Source organism: Neoarius graeffei, chromosome 17 (genome assembly GCF_027579695.1).
Source record: "Neoarius graeffei isolate fNeoGra1 chromosome 17, fNeoGra1.pri, whole genome shotgun sequence".
NCBI classification, from domain to species: domain Eukaryota; kingdom Metazoa; phylum Chordata; class Actinopteri; order Siluriformes; family Ariidae; genus Neoarius; species Neoarius graeffei.
The window spans coordinates 63616193-63636953 of NC_083585.1; the positions used below are offsets into that span (position 1 = coordinate 63616193).

General features: G+C 43.0%; 1 protein-coding gene across 1 annotated transcript in view; it reads left to right on the plus strand.

Annotated features, from left to right (window-relative positions):
* The window catches only part of LOC132901265 (E3 ubiquitin/ISG15 ligase TRIM25-like), a 28391-nt gene extending 17100 nt beyond the window's left edge, over positions 1 to 11291 (plus strand). Inside the window, exons 5-8 of the mRNA XM_060943583.1 lie at positions 1245 to 1523; positions 1640 to 2011; positions 2666 to 2675; positions 10767 to 11291. Coding sequence (XP_060799566.1) covers positions 1245 to 1523; positions 1640 to 2011; positions 2666 to 2675; positions 10767 to 11291 — 1186 coding nt within the window. The remainder of the gene's footprint in view (positions 1 to 1244; positions 1524 to 1639; positions 2012 to 2665; positions 2676 to 10766) is intronic.
* The last annotated feature ends 9470 nt before the right edge of the window (positions 11292 to 20761 follow it).

Consider the following 20761-nt stretch of genomic DNA (forward strand, 5'->3'; position numbering starts at 1 on the left):
GGCAGAAAACGATTGCATCATTTTTTCAAAAAACAACGACTGTAAGTAAACTGTGCCTTACTTTATCATATCACCTTGCAATTTTTTGATAGTCTGTTCAAAGTAATGTCGTAGTGAAAGTAAAATCATACGGAGTAGAGATGCCTTTCTGGTAGCCTCCTTCTTTCGGTGGTAGCCTGTAGATACAGTGCTCAGAAGGCAGTTTTAATGTTTAATCTGGCGTTCCCTGCCATAATTTCAGCGAGCATATTGTTTCATAAGGAAACTTTGTGAAGAGTTGTTGACTGACTACCGCTCACACAACACACAGGCATAGTTAGAAAGTCAGGATGCACTGGTTTACACTTTACACACACACACACGTAGCCCAGCCTCTTGCTATGTTTAACAGTTGGAACTTAGCGGTTTTAAAACTAGTTTTCTTAAAGAATCAGTGTGCTGAAAGTCAGTTAATGTTTAAATAAAACAGTTTTTGCATACGGCATATGGCATGCTTGGGGAGTGATTGGAATCAGTATCAGAATCAATAAGCTTTATTTCTTTCAATGATGGGTAATTAAGTTTGACAGTCCAAGTCTCAATACATAGGATACACAGACCTAGATGCTATAGATAAATACAAAGGGTAGACAAAACAGTCAGCAGTCATCCGGAACACACACACACACACACACACACACACATATTCAACCCACATGACATCCTGTCGTGTCAGTGGTAAATAGCACATGAGAGCACCAGACATCACAGGTGTGCTCTATTCCTACTCTTTATTTATTAGTAGGCCTAAGCTAACGGTTGCAGGAATGAAGGAGTGATGTTTTTTTTTGTCTTAGCTGAGTAATGTCGCCGCCCTAAGGGCATCAGAGTATATTCCTCGCACAACACATGTTGGGGGTGGGGGTGGGGTTGGGGTTGGTTTGCTGGCAGCTTTGTCCCCCCAGTTCAAAAAACGTATCTGCACCCCTGGATGGCGCTCACCGTGATGGAGCACGATGTGAGGATGACACTCAGGAGAGTGAATCCCAGAAGGGCAGCAGGTCTGGATGGGATCACAGGTCGTGTCCTTAAGGCATGTGCTAACCAGCTAGCAAGTGTCTTCCCGGTAATATTCAACCTCTCCCTTTCTCAGCTGCTTTAAACAATCTGTTATAGTTCCTGTGCCTAAGAAACCCCAGCCCAGCTGCCTGAACGACTATCGCCCCATAGCCCTAACATCTGTGGTGATGAAGTGTTTCAAAAAGCTACTCAAACCCCTCATCACCTCCTCCCTGCCTGCTACCCTGGATCCACTACAGTTTGCCTATTGTTCCAGCAGATCCACAGATGATGCCATTTCTCACCTACTTCACACCACCTTGGCTCATCTGGACACCAAGAGGGGATCCTACGCTAGACTGGATGGGAGTCCTTAAAGTCCAACCTCAGACCAACCTCACACTCAACACCAGCAAAATGAAGGAGCTGATAGTGAACTTCAGCAGGAAGCAGCAGAGGGACCCATCTGCATCAACGGGGCCCAGGTAGAGAGAGTGGACAATTTCAAATACCTGGGTGTCCACATCTCACAGGACCTCTCTTGGTCCTGTCATACCAACACTCTGGTTAAGAAAGGCTGCCAGTGCTTCTACTTCTTCAGGAGACTGAAGGACTTCAAACTCCCACTCAAGGTACTAAGAAACTTTTACTCCTGCACTATTGAGAGTGTCCTGAGTGGGACCATCACTAACTGGATGGGAAGCACCACCAGGAGAGATCAGCTGGCTCTCAGGAGGGTGGTTCACTCTGCTGAGAGAACCATCAGGACCACCCTCCCTGACCTACAGGACATTTATTCCAACCGCTGCAGGGACAGAGCCAGGAAGATCGCCAGCAACCCCAGCCACCCAAATAATAGACTGTTCTCCTTGCTGCCTTCAGGGAGACGTTACCGACAGCTGAAGGCCAACACTGAGAGAACGAGGAGGAGCTTCTTCCCTCAGGCCATTGAACTGTTCATAATAATAACAAGGTACACTACTATGCACTACTGCACTTTGGACTTTAAGGACTCATAACCACACAATCATCACATCTCTGCCATGCTTCCACTCATGAATATAGCTTGAGTTTTTTTTCTCCCCCCTTCCCCTTTATTTCTATTGTTTTTAATTTACAGTTGTGCTCATAAGTTTACATACCCTGGCAGAATTTTTGCTTTCTTGGCCTTTTTTCAGAGAATATGAATGATAACACAAAAACTTTTTTCCCCACTCATGGTTAGTGGTTGGGTGAAGCCATTTATTGATAAACAACTGTGTTTTCTATTTTTAAATCATAATGACAACAAAAAACATCCAAATGACCCTGATCAAAAGTTTACATACCCCAGTTCTTAATACCATGTATTGCCCCCTCTAACATCAATGACAGCCTGAAGTCTTTTGTGAATGAGGCTCTTTATTTTCTCAGATGGTAAAGCTGCCCATTCTTCTTGGTAAAAAGCCTCCAGTTCCTGTAAATTCCTGGGCTGTCTTGCATGAACTGCGCGTTTGAGATCTCCCCAGAGTGGCTCGATGATATTGAGGTCAGGGGACTGAGATGGCTACTCCAGAACCTTCACTTTGTTCTGCTGTAGCCAATGACAGGTCGACTTGGCCTTGTGTTTTGGATTGTTGTCATGTAGGAACATCCAAGTACGTCCCATGCACAGCTTCCGGGCTGATGAGTGCAAATTTGCCTCCAGTATTTGCTGATAACGTGCTGCATTCATCTTTCCTTCAACTGTGACCAAGTTTCCTGTGCCTTTGTAGCTCACACATCCCCAAAACATCAGTGATCCACCTCCGTGCTTTACAGTAGGAATGGTGTTCCTTTCATCATTGACCTTGTTGACACCTCTCCAAATGTAACGTTTATGGTTGTGGCCAAAAAGTTCAATTTTGGTCTCATCACTCCAAATTACCTTGTTCCAGAAGTTTTGAGGCTTGTCTCTGTGCTGTTTGGCATAAATTTTTGTTGGTCTACCTGACCGTGGTTTGGTTTTAACAGAGCCCCTGATTTTCCATTTGTTAATCACAGTTTGAACACTGCTGACTGGCATTATCAATTCCGTGGATATCTTTTTGTATCCCTTTCCTGTTTTATACAGTTCAACTACCTTTTCCCGTAGATCCGTTGACAATTTTTTGCTTTCCCCATGACTCAGAATCCAGAAACATCAGTGGTTGGATGAAAGATGCAAGAGTCTGTCTGGATCCCAGAAACTCACTCAGCTTTTATGCACACACACTGATTACAAGCAAACAGATCACAGGTGAGGATGCTACCTTTAGTAGCCATTCAAACCCATTTGTGTCAACTTCTGTGCATGTTATCAGGCCAAAATCACCAGGGTATGTGAACTTTTCATCAGGGTCATTTGGGTAGTTTCTGTTGTCATTATGATTTAAAAAGAGAAAACACAGTTGTTTGACAATAAATGGTTTCACCCAACCACTAAGCATGAGTGGAAAAGATGTTTTTGTGTTTATCATTCATATTCTCTGAAAAATGGTCAAAGAATCATAGATTCTGCCAGGGTATGTAAACTTATGAGCACAACTGTATGTTATCTATATACATTTATACTCGCAATGACCTAAGGTACATAAGAATTTCACTGTAATTACTTGTAATTATATGTGACAAATAAAACTTGAACTTGAAATGAGAAAAAATATTGTGTTGAAAACCCAGATAAAACCAAATCTGAACGTTAACAACAGCCTGCCATACTTCTGTGCTCCACCCACATCCAGACAGCTTCTACACTGACCTTCATCAAATCGAAATGTTGTGGAAGGACCTGAAGCGAGCAGTTCATGTGGGGAAACCCACCAACATCCCAGAATTGAAGTTGTTCTGTACAGAGGATTGGACTAAAATTCCTCCAAACTGGTGTGCAGAACTGATCAATAGTTACCGGAAACGTTTAGTTGCAGTTATTGCTGCACAAGGGGGTCACACCAGATACTGAAAGCAAAGGGTCACATACTTTTGCCACTCACAGATATGTAATACTTGATCATTTTCCTCAATAAATAAATGACCAAGTATAATATTTTTGTTTCATTTGTTTAACTGGGTTCTCTTTATCTACTTTTAGGACTTGTGTGAAAATCTGATGTTGTTTTAGGTCATATTTATGCAGAAATATAAAAAATTCTAAAGGGTTCACAAACTTTCAAGCACCACTGTAGAATACTGAATAGGTGTTGAAATTCATCAAATTTAGCTGAGAGGCTCCTGATAATACAGTGAAGGAAAGAGAGCAACTTGTCAGATAAACAAGAAGAAAGAATCCTCTATATCCCCACCAACAACAGTTGTGGTCAGAAGTTTACATATAGTAAACCATATGAATGTCATCTTGGATATGAATGTCATGGCAATATTTGGGCTTTCAGTAATTTAGTTGAACTGTTCTTTTTCTGCGGCAGAATGAATGTACAGCATACAGCTTTAATTAAAAAAAAACAATATAATTTGGTGCACAAGTTTTAATTTTCTTTGGGTTTTCTGAACTCAACAAGGGTCAAAATTATACATACAGGGTCAAAAATTTACATATGCTCACTTAGATTATTAATTCAGAGGTGCTGAACCTTCCTGTTAGTGATTATGACTGACTACAGCTGGTAGCTTCTCTGTGCCTTCATAAAGAGGGTTTGTTTACAGTACTCATTGGATTGACTAACCCACAGTAAAATGAGAAATTCCAAGGACCTCATTGCAGATCTGAGAAAGAGGATCGCAGATATACACAACTCCGGAATGTCTCTTGGAGCCATTTCTAAACAACTGCAAATTCCAAGATCAATTCAAACAACTGTATGCAAGTTATGGTGAGGTGTAGTCACTTTTCCAAGCCACTTTGCTTCAAGAAAACCCAAACTGTCACCCTCAGCTGAAAGGAAATTGGTTTGGATGGTCAGGAACAACCTGGGAACCACCATGGCACAGTCCTGCCATGAACTGGAAGCTGATGGACCACTGGCTACAGTTCAGTTGGACTAAGCTGCTGTTATCCAAGAAATAACCCCCTGCTCCAAAATTGACACCTTCAAGCTTAACTAAATTTTGAAGCCGACCACACGGATAAAGAAAAAGCCTTCTGGAGGAAAACTGTATGGTCAGATGAGACAAAGATTGAGCTGTTTGGCCACAATGGCCACCATGTACACAGAGACACTGTACCAGCTGGTGGTGGTGGTGGTAGGATCATCATGCTCTGGGGCTGTTTTGCTGCCAGTGGAACTGGTTCATTGCACAAAGTGGATGGAATAATGAAGAAGGAGGACTACCTCAGAATTCTTCAACATAAACCATCAGAAACTTGAACACAACATGGGACTTGGGAGTTACAACAGGACAATGAACCCAAACTTGCATCATAGCTGGTTGTGAAGGATAAAGCAGGCTAACATTAAGCTTAAAACAAGTCTTGACGTCAACCCTATTGAAAATATATGGACCGTGCTTAAGTCGAGTCCATGCCAAGAAAAAAAAAAATTGAACTCTACTAATTCTACCATGAAGAGACGTGAAATATCCAACCAGAATTCTGCCAGAAGCTTGTTCATGGTAAACAAAAATGTTTGGTCAAGGTGAATCTTGCGAAGAGATATTTTACCCAAATATTAGGTGTGCTGTATGTATATTTTTGACCCTGTGTTGATTTCAGAAAACCAAAAGAAAATTAAAACTTGTGCACCAAATTCTAGTGTTTTTTTTAATTAAAGATGTATGCTGTACATTCATTCTGCCACAGAACAAGAAAAGTTCAGAGAAATCATTGAAAAGCCCAAATATTGCCATGACATTCATATCCAAGATGACATTCATATGGTTTACTGTATGTAAACTTCTGACCACAACTGTATATACCAAGTTTCAAGATATTACTTGTCACATTTTTCAAGTTCTGCTGCAGGAAATCAACTCTACCTCTTTACACTGACCTCAGCAGCCCATGGCATAAACCCACTGGACCTTTGGTCCAGGTGAGCTAAAAATTAAAATTCTTCACATTTCTTAGTATCAAAAGGCACATATACATTACTTAATCAACACATATACCAACTTTCAATCCCAAACCACTCATAGTTTTCAAGTTCTGTTCTGGAAACAAGACCTACCCCGAAGACTAACCTGAGAGACGAAGTCTGAAATTGTTTCTATGGAAACATGAAAAATGAAAATTTCTCAAAGTTCTTCGTATGAAAGGGCACATCTACATCACCTTGTTAACACCTATACCAAGTTTCAAATCCGTATTATGAATAGTTTTGGATATACTAGTGCATCTCAAAAAATTAGAATACCATGAAAAAGTTCCTTTTTTTCATAATTTAATTCAAAAAGGTAAACTTTCATACATTCTATATTCATTAAATGTAGAGTGAAATATTTAAAGCCTTTTTCATTTTGATGATTATGGCTTATAGCTCATGAAAATCAGAAATCCAGTATCTCAAATTAATAGAATATTCCCTAAGATCAATCAAAAAAAGGATTTACAATACAGAAATGTCCAACTTCTGAAAAGTATATTCATTTATACACTCAATACTTGGTTGGGGCTCCTTTACCATGAATTACTGCATCAATGTGGTGTGGCATGGAGGTGATCAGTCTGTGGCACTGCTGAGGTGTTATTGAAGCCCAGGTTGCTTTGATAGTGGCCTTCAGCGTATCTGTATTTTTGGGTCGGGTGTTTCTCATCTTCCTCTTGACAATACCCCATAGATTCTCGATGGGGTTCAGGACAGGCAAGTTGGCTGGCCAATCAAACACAGTAATATCATGGTCAGCAAACCATTTGGTAGTAGTTTTGGCACTGTGGGTAGGTGCTAAGTCCTGCTGGAAAAGGAAATCAGCATTTCCAAAAAGCTCATCAGCAGATGGAAGCATGAAGTGCTCTAAAATCTCCTGGTAGGTGGCTGTGTTGACTTTGGACTTGATAAAATACAGTGGACCAACACCAGCAGGTGACATGGCACCCCAAATCATCACAGACTGTGGAAACTTCACACTGGGCTTCAAACACCTTGGATTCTGTGCCTCTCCACTCTTCCTCCAGACTCTAGAACCGTGATTTGAGCAATTCCAGCGTTATGGACGTGACACTTGAACTCAAAATGGCAACAAATGACCCAGTGCATGTTTTATTGTCTCCCAGTATTTAAACAGGTGTTGCATATTTTAAGGCTGTACCATACTGGAGAAGTGATAGAACAAGAACAATTCCCATAGTACATCTAGGGCATGCCAGAAAATGCCAATAAAAGATGCGTTATGGACGTGACAGAAAAAGTATCACTTTTCTTGGGTGACTGTACATTTTTATCAAACTCTGTGAAATTGTAAACCTAATGTCGAAATGGAGAGATCCATTTGATAGAGGGGTCCAAGGTGAATATTAAAAAATCTTTGTTTAAAATATTTTGTATTTTATGCAGAGTTTCGGAAGGAAAAGTCAGCGTTATGGATGTGACGAAATTCCGTTATGGATGTGACGCGTCTGAAATAGACATGGCATATGTTTAGAAAATCAGCAATTTAACCACCATAACCCTTTGAAAAACTCTCTAAATATCAGCTAAAACTATCAAAGTTCTTAAATAATATTTAGGATGGCTATTGTTTTGCTGTTTTGTGGATTTTAGCATACATTTCTGTGGCTTGTGGCAATAATATAGAATTGTACATGATCAAAGTTATTCGTGTCATTAGCTAAAGTAGTGAAGGCGAAGGGAACAATTCTTGTGACAAATTGGTTCAACTTATTCACATCTGTAAAATACAGGCCTAGGTGATATCTCTGGGAGTGGTTTTGATGTATTACATGTTGCTTTATTTTTGCATGGTGAGGTTGACATTTACATGGAATTGCCCATTTCCAAATTAAATGCAAAATGTACTTTCATCTGAAAAGAGGACTTCGGACCACCGAGCAACAGTCCATTTCTTTCTCTCCTTAGCCCAGATAAGACACTTCTGACATTGTCTCTGGCTCAGGAGTAGCTTGATATTAGGAATGCGAAAGTTGTATCCCCTTTCTTGAAGATGTCTGTTCCTGATGGGTCTTGATACACTGACACCAGCCTCAGTCCACTCCTTGTGAAGCTCTCCTAAGTTCTTGAATCAACTTTTCTTGACAATCCTCTCAAGACTGCGGCCATCCCTGTTGCTTGTGCACCTTTTCCAGCCACCCTTTTCAGCAATGACCTTTTGTGGCTTACCCTCCTTGTGGAGGGCATCAGTGATCATCTTCTGGAGAACAGTCAAGTTAGCAGTCTTCCCCATGATTGTGGTTGTGTGTACTGAACTAGACCGAGAGATACACTGTGTTCATACTGTTTTACTCAAACTCGAAATGAAATATTCTAATATTTTGAGATGGTTTTTTTTATGTTTTTGTACTGTATGCCATACTGATTAAAATTAAAATAGAAAAATGCTTGAAACATTTTAGTTTATGTGTAATGAGTCTATAATATATAACATTTTCACTTTCTTAAATAACTGATGGAAAATATTGAACTTTTTCACAAGGTCCTAATTTTTTGAGATGCACTAGTATGCTCCGGAAACTAGCACTGCTCTTAGAAACTAAGTCAAAATCTATTTTTATGTAAAAATTTGAAAAATCCTTTGTGAACTGGGCATGCACACTGGATAAAAGAAAAAAGCATTTCACATCACATCACATCACATTATCTCTAGCCGCTTTATCCTTCTACAGGGTCGCAGGCAAGCTGGAGCCTATCCCAGCTGACTACGGGCGAAAGGCGGGGTACACCCTGGACAAGTCGCCAGGTCATCACAGGGCTGACACATAGACACAGACAACCATTCACACTCACATTCACACCTACGGTCAATTAAGAGTCACCAGTTAACCTAACCTGCATGTCTTTGGACTGTGGGGGAAACCGGAGCACCCGGAGGAAACCCACGCGGACATGGGGAGAACATGCAAACTCCACACAGAAAGGCCCTCGCCGGCCCCGGGGCTCGAACCCAGGACCTTCTTGCTGTGAGGCGACAGCGCTAACCACTACACTACCGTGCCGCCCCGGTGATAATTCTAATAATCATAATTAATCTAATAATAATTCTAAGCAGGAACAACATCAGCTTGATTCACACACAATTATACTGACAAAGTTAAGGTCAAAACAGAAAAAGATGCCACGATACAACACTAAAGATTGAAGTATTTTGTGTGTACAGAATGCTGAGGGAAAAGGGAGGAAAAGAAAAAAAAATGGCTGAATGTGAAAGCTGTTTGGAGTGGTTCCATCAGGAATGTGAAGCGACCCCAGGGCCTGTTTTTCACGATGGGGGGCAGCAACTGCAGAATCTAAAGGGGATGAGGTGCAGTGGGTGAAGACAGACCACCAAAAGCAAGAATTTGTTCATTAACTTGGTTATTAATGCATAAACAACTTTTGATTTTTTCCTTTCTTTCGTCTCAACTTTTGTGACATGAGTGGATTAAATGTACATTATCCTCGATGCGTCAAGTTGGAGCTTAATCTTATTTTTATGTAATAAAAAAGGGCTTCATATTTAACAACAAATGCACTGGACTTGGAAAACTGATCTACATTCCTCGCCACAGTTTATTAACACATCAGCACCATCGTTTAAACTTGAATGGTCTTCAGAAGTCACAAATCTAAGCTTGAAGGTTGATTTTATAGACATGGTATCTACATTTTAAGTTGGGATTTTATGAAGCTCATGAGCGGACATCGTTACTGCTGAGAATTATGGCGATGACACGATCAATCTCAGAATTCCAGACATGATAAACAAAAGTACAGCACTTATTCAGAAGGTCATTTGAGCGTTTCATCCTGAGTGTGAGAAAAGGAACCGCCTCGATCCAAACACAGTGGGGAAAAATCTGTTCCTCAATAAAAATCAATAAAGGTTCTCTGAAATGTTACTACGGCCACAGAAGGACTCAGAGTTCAAGACACACACACGTTATCCTCTTCATGTTTATCTAAACCTTTTTGCTGTGCAGACACAATTATACTGAGCATAAATTCATACAAAGAGACTGTGTGTGTGTGTGTGTGTGTGTGTGTGTGAGAGAGAGAGAGAGAGAGAGAGAAATAAGAGTATGCACCGAATAACAAAAAGGCAGGTAAAAAAAGACGTTATTTTAAAATGGAAAATTGTGTAAATAATAATGTAAAGTGTCAGAACACTGTTGTGATGTAGGAACTAAAACATGCTGTACATTTCTCTGAACAGTAGGTCTAGGAATAGAGCCGTTCAAAGAGGAAAATGATCAGAGACTGGATTGGAAAAGGAAAAAAAACAGTAGCAGTGAAGGGAAGCGCTATAAAGATATGTAAGGAATGGGGGGTAAAGTTGAGAAAATAAGAGGAGGGAATGAAGGAAAAAACTCAGGAGATACTTTTCTCGGGGCAAATTTGATCAGATACGACGGTTTAACACAAACCAAATCCACGTGATGTGAGTGGTAAGATGGCGTCCAGATGGCTTCACTCGTCTCTACAGAGGGGAATGGGTTCGGAGCCCTCCAGATTTTATATAGAGCCAAGGCCTCGTTCGTTATCGGTCACGTGGTTTCATCTGCCACGCCCCCTTCTACTCCATACGCGCTTGAGAACCTCACGACAGACAGGTGTCTCACACACACTTCTTATAAATCCTGTGATTAACATCTAACCTGTGGATATTTTATTGTTTTAGATTTCTGTTATCTGACTCTGGATCCAAACACAGTAAATCCTGAACTCATTCTGTCTGAGAAGAACAGAGCGGTGACACGCAGTGGGACAGAACAGAGATACTCTGATCATCCAGAGAGATTTGACTCCAAGTCTCAGGTGTTGTGTAAGGAGAGTGTGTGTGGACGCTGTTACTGGGAGGTGGAGTGGAGGGGTCTTGGTGTGGACATATCAGTCTCATATAAAGAGATCAGCAGGAAAGGATGGGGTGATACGTGTATGTTTGGATTCAACAGTCAGTCCTGGAGTCTGGAGTGTTTTTCTTCCTCTGTCTGTTTCCGACACAACAACATTAAGACTGTTCTCCGAGGTCCATCATCCTCCAGAATAGGAGTGTATGTGGATCACAGTGCAGGAACTCTGTCCTTCTACAGCGTCTCTGACCCGATGAGGCTCCTCCACAGAGTCCACACCACATTCACTCAGCCTCTATACGCTGGGGTCTGGATTGGTTCTGACTCAACTTTGAGGTTTTGTGAGCTGATGAAAAAATGAAATGTTGGTAAAAGTTGAAATGTTTAGTAAAATTATAACTGAGGTGTCAGATTGAATTTCTCCCTGAAATACAAAGACACTTTTGTGTGCAGAAACTGTGGCACTAATGAATTATTTTGAGATTGCATCTGTTTTATAGATTAATAATAAATAAATTCCACAAATAAGTGTTTTAAGGCAGAATGTAGGATGTTTCTAGAAAAAAAAAGTTCTTAGACTATTTAAATGTATGTACTATTATGAGATTTATTACACTGATATGAAAGTTTAGAATGTCTCAAATTCTGTTTTTTCTTTGGCAAAATCTGTTTCTTCAGAAATAAAACTTCCTCAGACTACTGTGTCTTTCTGTCCTGCTGCTGGTGGAAACACACCCTACTGTGTGTAAGAACATTTTTAACAATTTTGTGTCTTGAACCACACACACATCACATTATCTCTAGCCGCTTTATCCTTCTACAGGGTCGCAGGCAAGCTGGAGCCTATCCCAGCTGACTACGGGCGAAAGGCGGGGTACACCCTGGACAAGTCGCCAGGTCATCACAGGGCTGACACATAGACACAGACAACCATTCACACTCACATTCACACCTACGGTCAATTTAGAGTCACCAGTTAACCTAACCTGCATGTCTTTGGACTGTGGGGGAAACCGGAGCACCCGGAGGAAACCCACGCGGACACGGGGAGAACATGCAAACTCCGCACAGAAAGGCCCTCGCCGGCCCCGGGGCTCGAACCCAGGACCTTCTTGCTGTGAGGCGACAGTGCTAACCACTACACCACCGTGCCGCCCCTGTCTTGAACCATTTTCTGTTAAAAAAAAAAAAAATACTCAACGTACTCAGACCCGTTCAAAAAAAAAATTTAAAATATAAAATAGGTAATAAATAAAGACTCATTTTGCAGGTTTTGTAATCTATCCATATAGTCCTATGCATACACCTTGTGGTGCAACCTGGACACATCGCAGGGATGAACCTGGGGTCATCGGATGTTTCGGGTCTTATCATCACACACCCTCTCCTGGGCGACTCAGCTGGGGGTGATCAGGCCACGACTTGTGTCCAGGTAGCTGAGTTCGCCACATTTCACCCCTCTTAGTCCAGAGGCATCGTGAAGCCTTCTCCGCGGCTTCCAAGATGTTTTTGATGGCTCTCTGTCGCTGCTGTCTGCCAATTCCCAAGAATCCCAGGACCCTGTGCAGGGACCGCCTTGCGAAGCCCCTGCAGCCCACTTCGATAGGCTCGCATCTGGCCTTCCACCCCTGTCTTTGGCTCTCTGCCACTAGGGATGCATACTTAGCTCTTTTCCTCTCCTGGGCCTCCTCCATTCTGTCTTCCCAGGGGACTGTGAGTGCCAGCATCACCACTTGCTTAGTAGTCTCCGACACCAGGACCATGCCAGCCCTGAGAGTGGTGGCTGTGATCATGTCTGGGAACTTCAGCTGCCTTCCTAATTTTGACCAGAATGTTTCAATCCCTCGCTGTTAAGAGCAGCCCACCCTGGGACTTTGGTTAGGGTTGTGGCTTCTCTTCAGCCCGCACAAAAGAGATGGGGCGCTTGGTTGGGTGCTGCCACTTGCTGGAGCTGACGCCAGTGTAAATGGTATCTGCTATTGCCCACAGGACCTGGTTGTGGTGCCACCTGTACTGCCCTTCTCCCAAGGCTTTCAAGCAGCAGCGGAGTATGTGCTCCAGTGACCCCCTCTTCTGGCACAACTGGCAAGCAAGTGACTCTGCCAAGCTCCAGGTGAACAGATTTGTTGGACTTGGGAGGACGTCATACATTGACTGGACTAGGAACCTAAATTGTTGAGGCTCTGTTCTCCACAGTTCAGTCCATGTGATTTTCCGGCCCGCAGTATGGTCCCACTTTGTCCACGCCCCCTGCTTGCCCATGCCCACCATTCTGCTGAGGAGAACTTCCTCCACTTCTGCCCGCACCTCTTCCTGGATAAGCTTCTGCTTCTCCTTTCCCTTAGCTTTGCTGTAGCAGGGTGATGGGATGTACCCAAACCCAGCACGCCTGGTCGCCACAGCGCCCAACAGAATGTTGTGCCGTAGTCTTGCCTCAGCTAGGCGAACTGCCTACTTGGCGTGCCAATTCCTTCCAGTCCGGACTTTTATGCCTGCAGATGAGACCTTGGTGTCAGCAGAGTCTCGGTAGAGCAGGACTTCTCTGGCTCTGGAGACCTGGAACTCCTCCACCACACTACTGAATGGAAGCTGCAGCTTGGTGTCACGCCCATAAAGGGCTATGCTGCTGAGACTCTGTGGCAGGCCCAGCCACCTGTACAAGAAGTGGTTTATCTTCCTTTCGAAGCTTTCAATGGTGGTAATAGGGACTTCATAGATTCGCAGTGACCAGAGGAGTCAAGGCAGGATTCCATGTTGGTCCAGGCCTTGAATTTACCTGGGAGTTCTGACCTGTCCACGGTGGAAAGCCACGAGCTGAGGTCATCGCTGGCTGCCTGGCATGCTGCTTTGTCCTTCAGGTTGCTGGTAAAGAGCATACCTAAGCTATTAACTGGCTTCTCTGACACAGATGGAATTCTGGTGTCTCCCAGACAGAAGCGAAACTGGTCAGTTATCTTGCCTTTCCTAAGGACCAGCAACCTGGATTAAAGATTATTTACAAATCATTGTTTTCAGTTTTAATTTCAACATACAATGTCACCTTTTTCTGATTTGGGGCTGTATTTCCTCTTAGATGCCTGATTTAATGTCAGTGATGTGTCTCTCCCCCCATGTTCTAAACTCATTTGTACTAGTTTATTGTACTTTAAAACTAACAGATGATGTAAATCAATGAAAACAATAAAATAGTGTTAATTTTAATTACCAGGGCATTAAAACTCCCTTTGTGTTTCTACTTTTCTCTTTCTATTTCCATTTAAAGGCCAAAAGACTACTATTAATCAAACTCAGGTTTATAAAAGACGCTTCAGAAACTCAATATCCAAACACTGTGTTAAAACAAAACTTTATGAAACAGAGATCAGTTTAAATCCCAGAGGGAGTGCTCGTGTCTCTCTCCATCACTACACACTGAGAACTGCACACACACTTCAGGCCTCACACACCACACACTGGTTTCCTGTGAGGCCTTCACTAATGTGCAGCTCCACACGTGCGCTAGCGTATGGGGAAAAACCACAAACACCACTGATCCAGTATCGTCAGGATTCTCTGTTCAGACACAAATATACAGTGCAAAACAACAAAAAGCAAAATAAAACTACAGTTTCAGATGGAACAGCTGGAAAAGGGCTGATGATCAGGAGAAGGACGCCTGGGATCCAGTCCTGTTCTAAAGGAATGCCATAATTAGGTGTAAATCATGATACAATGATGAGACTTAAGATCGGCCCACGCCTAGTCGAAACCTGAAGAGGTGAATTAAACAACAAGGTGGAAAAGGATGAAGTGATTTCATTATGAACTTTGTTTGGATGACTAGAACATTAATTCTTCTTATAAGTCTTCTATAACTGGACACTGTAGAGTCAAAAAGTGTTAAGTGGGTTGGAAAGGTCTTCAGGAGCAGCATCAGGGCCATTTCTGACTTGAATTTTAGTATAATGTGTTAAATTGGTGTTAACAAGAAGTCAGGAAATGAGATGAGAAATTTTTATTTTTTAACTTTGATCAAAACATTTCCACTGTTCAGGTATTTAGAGATTTTATTTTTAGAATATAGTTCTCTCTCTCTCTCACACACACACACACACACACACACACACACACACACACACACACACACACACACTTTTCCCCTTCTGCTGTTTCATCTTATCCTTGGGCATTTTTCTGATCTTTTTATTTTTTACTGCTTGACCATTTTGTAGTTTATTAGATTATTATGGTTTCAGAATGGGATCAGAAATTTAAACATAATGTAAGTAAACTATGTGCAAACATTACAACAAATTCAATATAAAAGATGTTTTTTAATTGTCCAGTCATATGTAACAACAAATAAAATAAATGACAAAAGAAAAGTACACATGGGGGAAAAGCGTAAAGGAATAGCAGTGTTCGGTCAGATCAATCCCACGGTCCAAAGACATGCAGGTTAGGTTAACTGGTGGCTCTAAATTGACTGGAGGTGTGAATGTGAGTGTGAACGGTTGTGTGTCTCTGTGTGTCGCCCTGTGATGATCTGGTGACTTGTCCAGGGTGAACCCCGCCTCTCACCCATAGTCAGCTGGGATAGGATCCAGCTCACCCACGACCCTGCACAGGATAAGCGGCTACAGAGAATGGATGGATGGATGGATGGATGGATGGATGGATGGTCAGATCAATTAAATCACTTCAGAATCCTGTTCCAGAGAGAGAGAGAGATGTGTTCATTGCTCACTGAAAGGAATAGAAAATGTAAAGTAAATACGTGCAATAATTCCAAAGCCTCTGGAGATTTTCTTGCTCTACTGGTGGATGTGTTTCCTCCTGATGAGGTGAGAGTCAAAAACTACTCCAAGATACCCGATGTGGTTCTTCTGTTTAATTGGCTTATAATTAATTTTCAGGAAATAGTTCTGCTCAGTTTCTTTCCATAAATTAATGCATTTTCATTGAGCCTCATGAACTCTCTTCTCTAAACTTGCTTATTCAATGGGGAGGGTGAATTGAGTCAAGAGACAAAAAGTCGGAGAAATGGTTAGTTAGGTCATTTATAAAATATTACCACTATATGTAGCATATTTAAGTGAATCAAAAATTATATTGCATGGTTTTCCCCAAAGCGTTTTAGCGTATCGGGCCTGATCCGCTTGCTCTGCCTGCCGATACGCTTAGTCGCTTTAGTTAAAATCCGATACACTTAGATTTATACCGATACGTTAAATTTCCTACCCACAAATAACTAGATACATAGGAGAGCAAATAACAGATCCATTTACATACTGATTGATATTTGTCTTTAACAAGCGGTCTTTTTCCCCAATGTTTGTGTTGATTCTGTCAAAGTAATATGTCCGCGTGGTATGATGTAAACAAACTGTAATCTGTTGGCTACGTCAAGATCACGTGTTCAAACCGTCCAATAAAAATATCGAAAGAAAACGTCAGACATCCCGGAAGTTTCCGATTCATTATAAGTGATCTCATTGGCTGCCGATGTTGTCCCGCACCAGACGGACAAAGCCGACTGACTTTAATAAGCAAGGAGAAGACTCGCTGGACAAATTAATCCACATCAGCATGGATGACAGCGAGATGGACTATGAGAGGGTCGCCCAACATTGGGCCAAAAGCCAAGGAGAATTAATCTGCTTTAAAGGAGTAGAAAACTTAATTCATTAGTTTGGGTTTGCAGAAAGATTATGTGCTTATAAACACTCACGAAGTGAAGTTGTCCAAATGTGTCAAATACAGCATAATTTCAAATAATAATCATAAGCATTTCTGGCAGTGTGATGTCACTGGGATCCATTTAACAAAAGGCGGCTCTGGATTATTCTTTTGTTAAAGGCTCACAGTGACATCACACTGCCAAATACGCTTATCATTATCTCATTTCATTATCTCTAGCCACTTTATCCTGTTCTACAGGGTCGCAGGCAAGCTGGAGCCTATCCCAGCTGACTACGGGCGAAAGGCGGGGTACACCCTGGACAAGTCGCCAGGTCATCACAGGGCTGACACATAGACACAGACAACCATTCACACTCACATTCACACCTACGGTCAATTTAGAGTCACCAGTTAACCTAACCTGCATGTCTTTGGACTGTGGTGGAAACCGGAGCACCCGGAGGAAACCCACAGGGAGAACATGCAAACTCCACACAGAAAGGTCCTCGCCAGCCACGGGGCTCGAACCCGGACCTTCTTGCTGTGAGGCGACAGCACTATCCACTACACCACCGTGCCGCCCGCTTATCATTATTATTCGAAATTATGCTACATTTGACACTTAACAAATTCTCTTCATGAATGTTTTTATAAATACATAATCTTTCTGCAAACTTAAATGTATGAATTAAGTTTCCTTTTCCTTTAAATATGTTTTAATCTTAATCTAGTCTATTTAATAAAGTGCCAAAATTTAAACTTTACAAGATGCAGTTGCCATACTTTTCTTTTCAGTGCATCTTAGTTATACATATATTACGGTAATTGCATCAGAAACATTCTAAATCATTACAGTTATAGTTATACAGCAACTAATGGCCCTTTTCCACTACCCTTTTTCAGCTCACTTCAGCTCGCTTCAGCTCACTTCAGCCCGACACGGCTCGCGTTTCGACTACCAAAAACCAGCACGACTCGGCTCGCTTCAGCCCTGCTTAGCCCCTAAAACTCGCACCGTTTTGGAGTGGGGCTGAAGCGAGCCAAACCGTGCCGAGTGAGGCTGGGGGCGTGAGCAGACACTCCCCTGTGCACTGATTGGTGAGGAGGAGTGTCCTCACATGCCCCGCGAGCGCGCTGGGATCTGTAAACACCGTAAACCCGGAAGAAGAAGAATTACGAATTACGAGAATTTCTGAAGCCTTATGCGCCTTGCCTCATCTATACGCTCTTGCCAGTATCTGTTGGCATTGTCGGTGACAACAAGCCACAGCACCAAGACCAGCAACACTAACGACTCCATGTCCTCCATGTTTATTGTTTACTATTCGGGTCGTGAGACTACCCCTTAAAAGATCACTGATGTCACTGTTTGCGCTGCTTAATGACATCACCTGACGTCCACCCACTTTCGCTAACTCCACCCAATGTGTCCACCCACTTCCAGCCAGCACGGTTCAGCGCGGTTGTAGTCGAAATGCAACTCCAACAGCCCCGCTCAGCCCGACTCAGCACGGCACGGGCCAGCCCGACTCAGCCGCGTTTGTAGTGGAAAAGCGGCATTATTTTAAGGTGGCAGGTCTTAGGTTCAGATCCCTTTGTGATCAACAGGAGGTCATGATGATTGATTCTCTTCATTGGATTGCATAAGATGGAGCAAACCACTGTTCATATTTTTCATGCACATTTTTGTTCCAACACTACTTGATCATAGATAATTAAGTGCAAGGTATCCCCGTAGATTTTTAAATCTATCGTATACCTCAGTAATCTATAACAAAACAGTTTAACTTGCATGTTGAACTTTAAGGTGAAATTTCAAATGTGTATACATTAATACTATTTAGGTCAGAAATCATTGAAGCACTGTTAAAATCTATCCTATAATCATGTATCTAAAACCTCATAGAGCATCTATTTTCAAAAAAATGTTCCGGGGGGGCATGCCCCCGGACCCCCCTAGTTTCGCTTCACGCCGTTGGCGCTCAATTGTCTGGGTTTTACCATGCCAGAATTTAGGGCTTTGATATTTTTCTGGGGAAAACACTGTATTGTCAATAAATGTGGTAGAAAAGGTGAATTAAACATCAGAGATGCTTTTGCTACAAGCAGGAACTGCTTGGGCTACTAGAATGATGTTGCTGAGGGATAACAAGAACTCTATACTGGTGTTCCCTAACGAGGTTGGTCTGCGTTCCCAACACGTTGAGAACCCTTCTGCATCGTCAGCAGGTATCTCAGGTTCACTAGCGTTTCGCCCCTTAACCTATACGCTTCGCCTGAGTGGGGCAGCAAAGAGTGGTTAGCCTTCACCTGCAGAAGGGTTCCAACTGTGGGCTCTCCTTAACCACAGCCATCTTGAGCTGGTCTCAGCTACCTGTCCTATTTCCCTAATGGCCTTCTTCAAGTGCTTTGGTTCCAGACCTAGCTTCTGTAAGAAGTAATGCACTGATGTTGCTGGGAAACCTCTGCATCCTACTTCCATGGGAAAAATGCTGGCGTGCCATCCTTTGAGGACTACCTCGTCGATCAAGTCCTGGTATTTTGCCGCTTTCTGTTGGTGTGAGATGGCAAGCCTATCTTCCCAAGGTACAGTGAGTTCTGCTACTAATATGGTCCTGGTGCTCCTAGACATCAGTACCACATCAGGGCGGAGCAAGGTCACTGCTACCTCTTGTGGGAAGATTAACTTCCTTTTCAGATCGGCTCGCAACTCCCAGTCTGAGGCATGCTGCAGGATGGAACGAGGATGCTTGATGGCTGTCTTTGGCCTGGGAGCCTGCTCGCCTTGGAGGTGGAAATGAGTGACCACAGGGGTAGGTGCCTGGTTCTCATTGGCCCTAACTCTCTGGAACTCCACCCATTTGACAATTTCTGTTAGCACCTTGTCGTGCCTCCACCTGTATCGGCCCTCTCCCAGTGCCTTTGGACAGCCTGAGAGGATGTGGTTTAGTGTGCAATGTTCTGCCCCACACTGAGCACACGATGAGTTTTCTTCCTTCCCCCAGATCTTTAAATTACTTGGGGTTGGCAAGAGATCAGCTACGGCACGAAGTAAAAAGGTCAGCTTGCCTTGGTCAGTACTCCACATCTCCTTCCAGGACAGCGATCGATCCAGCGCTTGGTCCCACTGCATCCACTGGCCCTGGGAGGCAAGCCCCACCGTTTTCACTCATCGGTCTTCCTCTGCTGCCTCTTGCACTCTCTGCACCAGAAGCTTCCTTCTACCTTCCGCGCTGGCCTTGCTCCACTGCTTCGTGCTGTAATTTCCCAGGCCCAAGCGACCCTGGCAGACAATGCCTACAATCTCCTGGTACTTCCAGTAGGCTTCTGCTTCGACCACAGCATCTTGTGGCTTCCACTTCCTGCCACATCTGATTGATTAAAGAATAATGAAAGAATAGTCAAGTCAAGTTCATTTGTATAGCACTTTTAACAATAAACATTGTCGCAAAAGCAGCTTTACAGAATTTGAACGACTTAAAACATGAGATAATTTTATCCCTAATCTATCCCCAATGAGCACGCCTGTGGCGACGGTGGCAAGGAAAAACTCCCTCAGACGACATGAGGAAGAAACCTCAAGAGGAACCAGACTGAAAAGGGAACCCATCCTCATTTGGGCAACAACAGACAACATGACTATAACATTAACAGTCCTAACATAAAGTCAGCTTTGTTGATGCTATAAACCCCCCACCGACGGAAACCCAAGCGCAAAACCGTTCACGACAACCACAGTCCCAAACTCAGCAAGTCAACTGCAGTCGCCAGCCACAAAAGCACCACTGCAAGAGTCCAGAGCGTCCTCCAGGCGCGACCCCCAACTGTCCAAATGGGGCCACCCTCCACAGGAGCGATGCGATGAGACTCCAACCAGACACAGGGCACCAGGATGGATCAGGCAGGTCCAAGGAGTAGAAGAGGTCAGCAGCTCAATCCCAGGACCGACATGTAACTCAGAGGGACAAATTTTTTTTTTTGGGGGGGGAACCTGGCATCTGGAGATGATGGCATCTTTTGTTTCAAGAATGCGTTTCAACATATAAAATGTTGAGTTCCACCTGGTACCACACTCTTGTTTGGGCCTCAGTTTGGGCAACTCCATCTGGCGCTGTGTGGACTTCAGCCTCTCTGCAGCTACAGTACTGTGCTTCTGTGGAAAAACTCCAC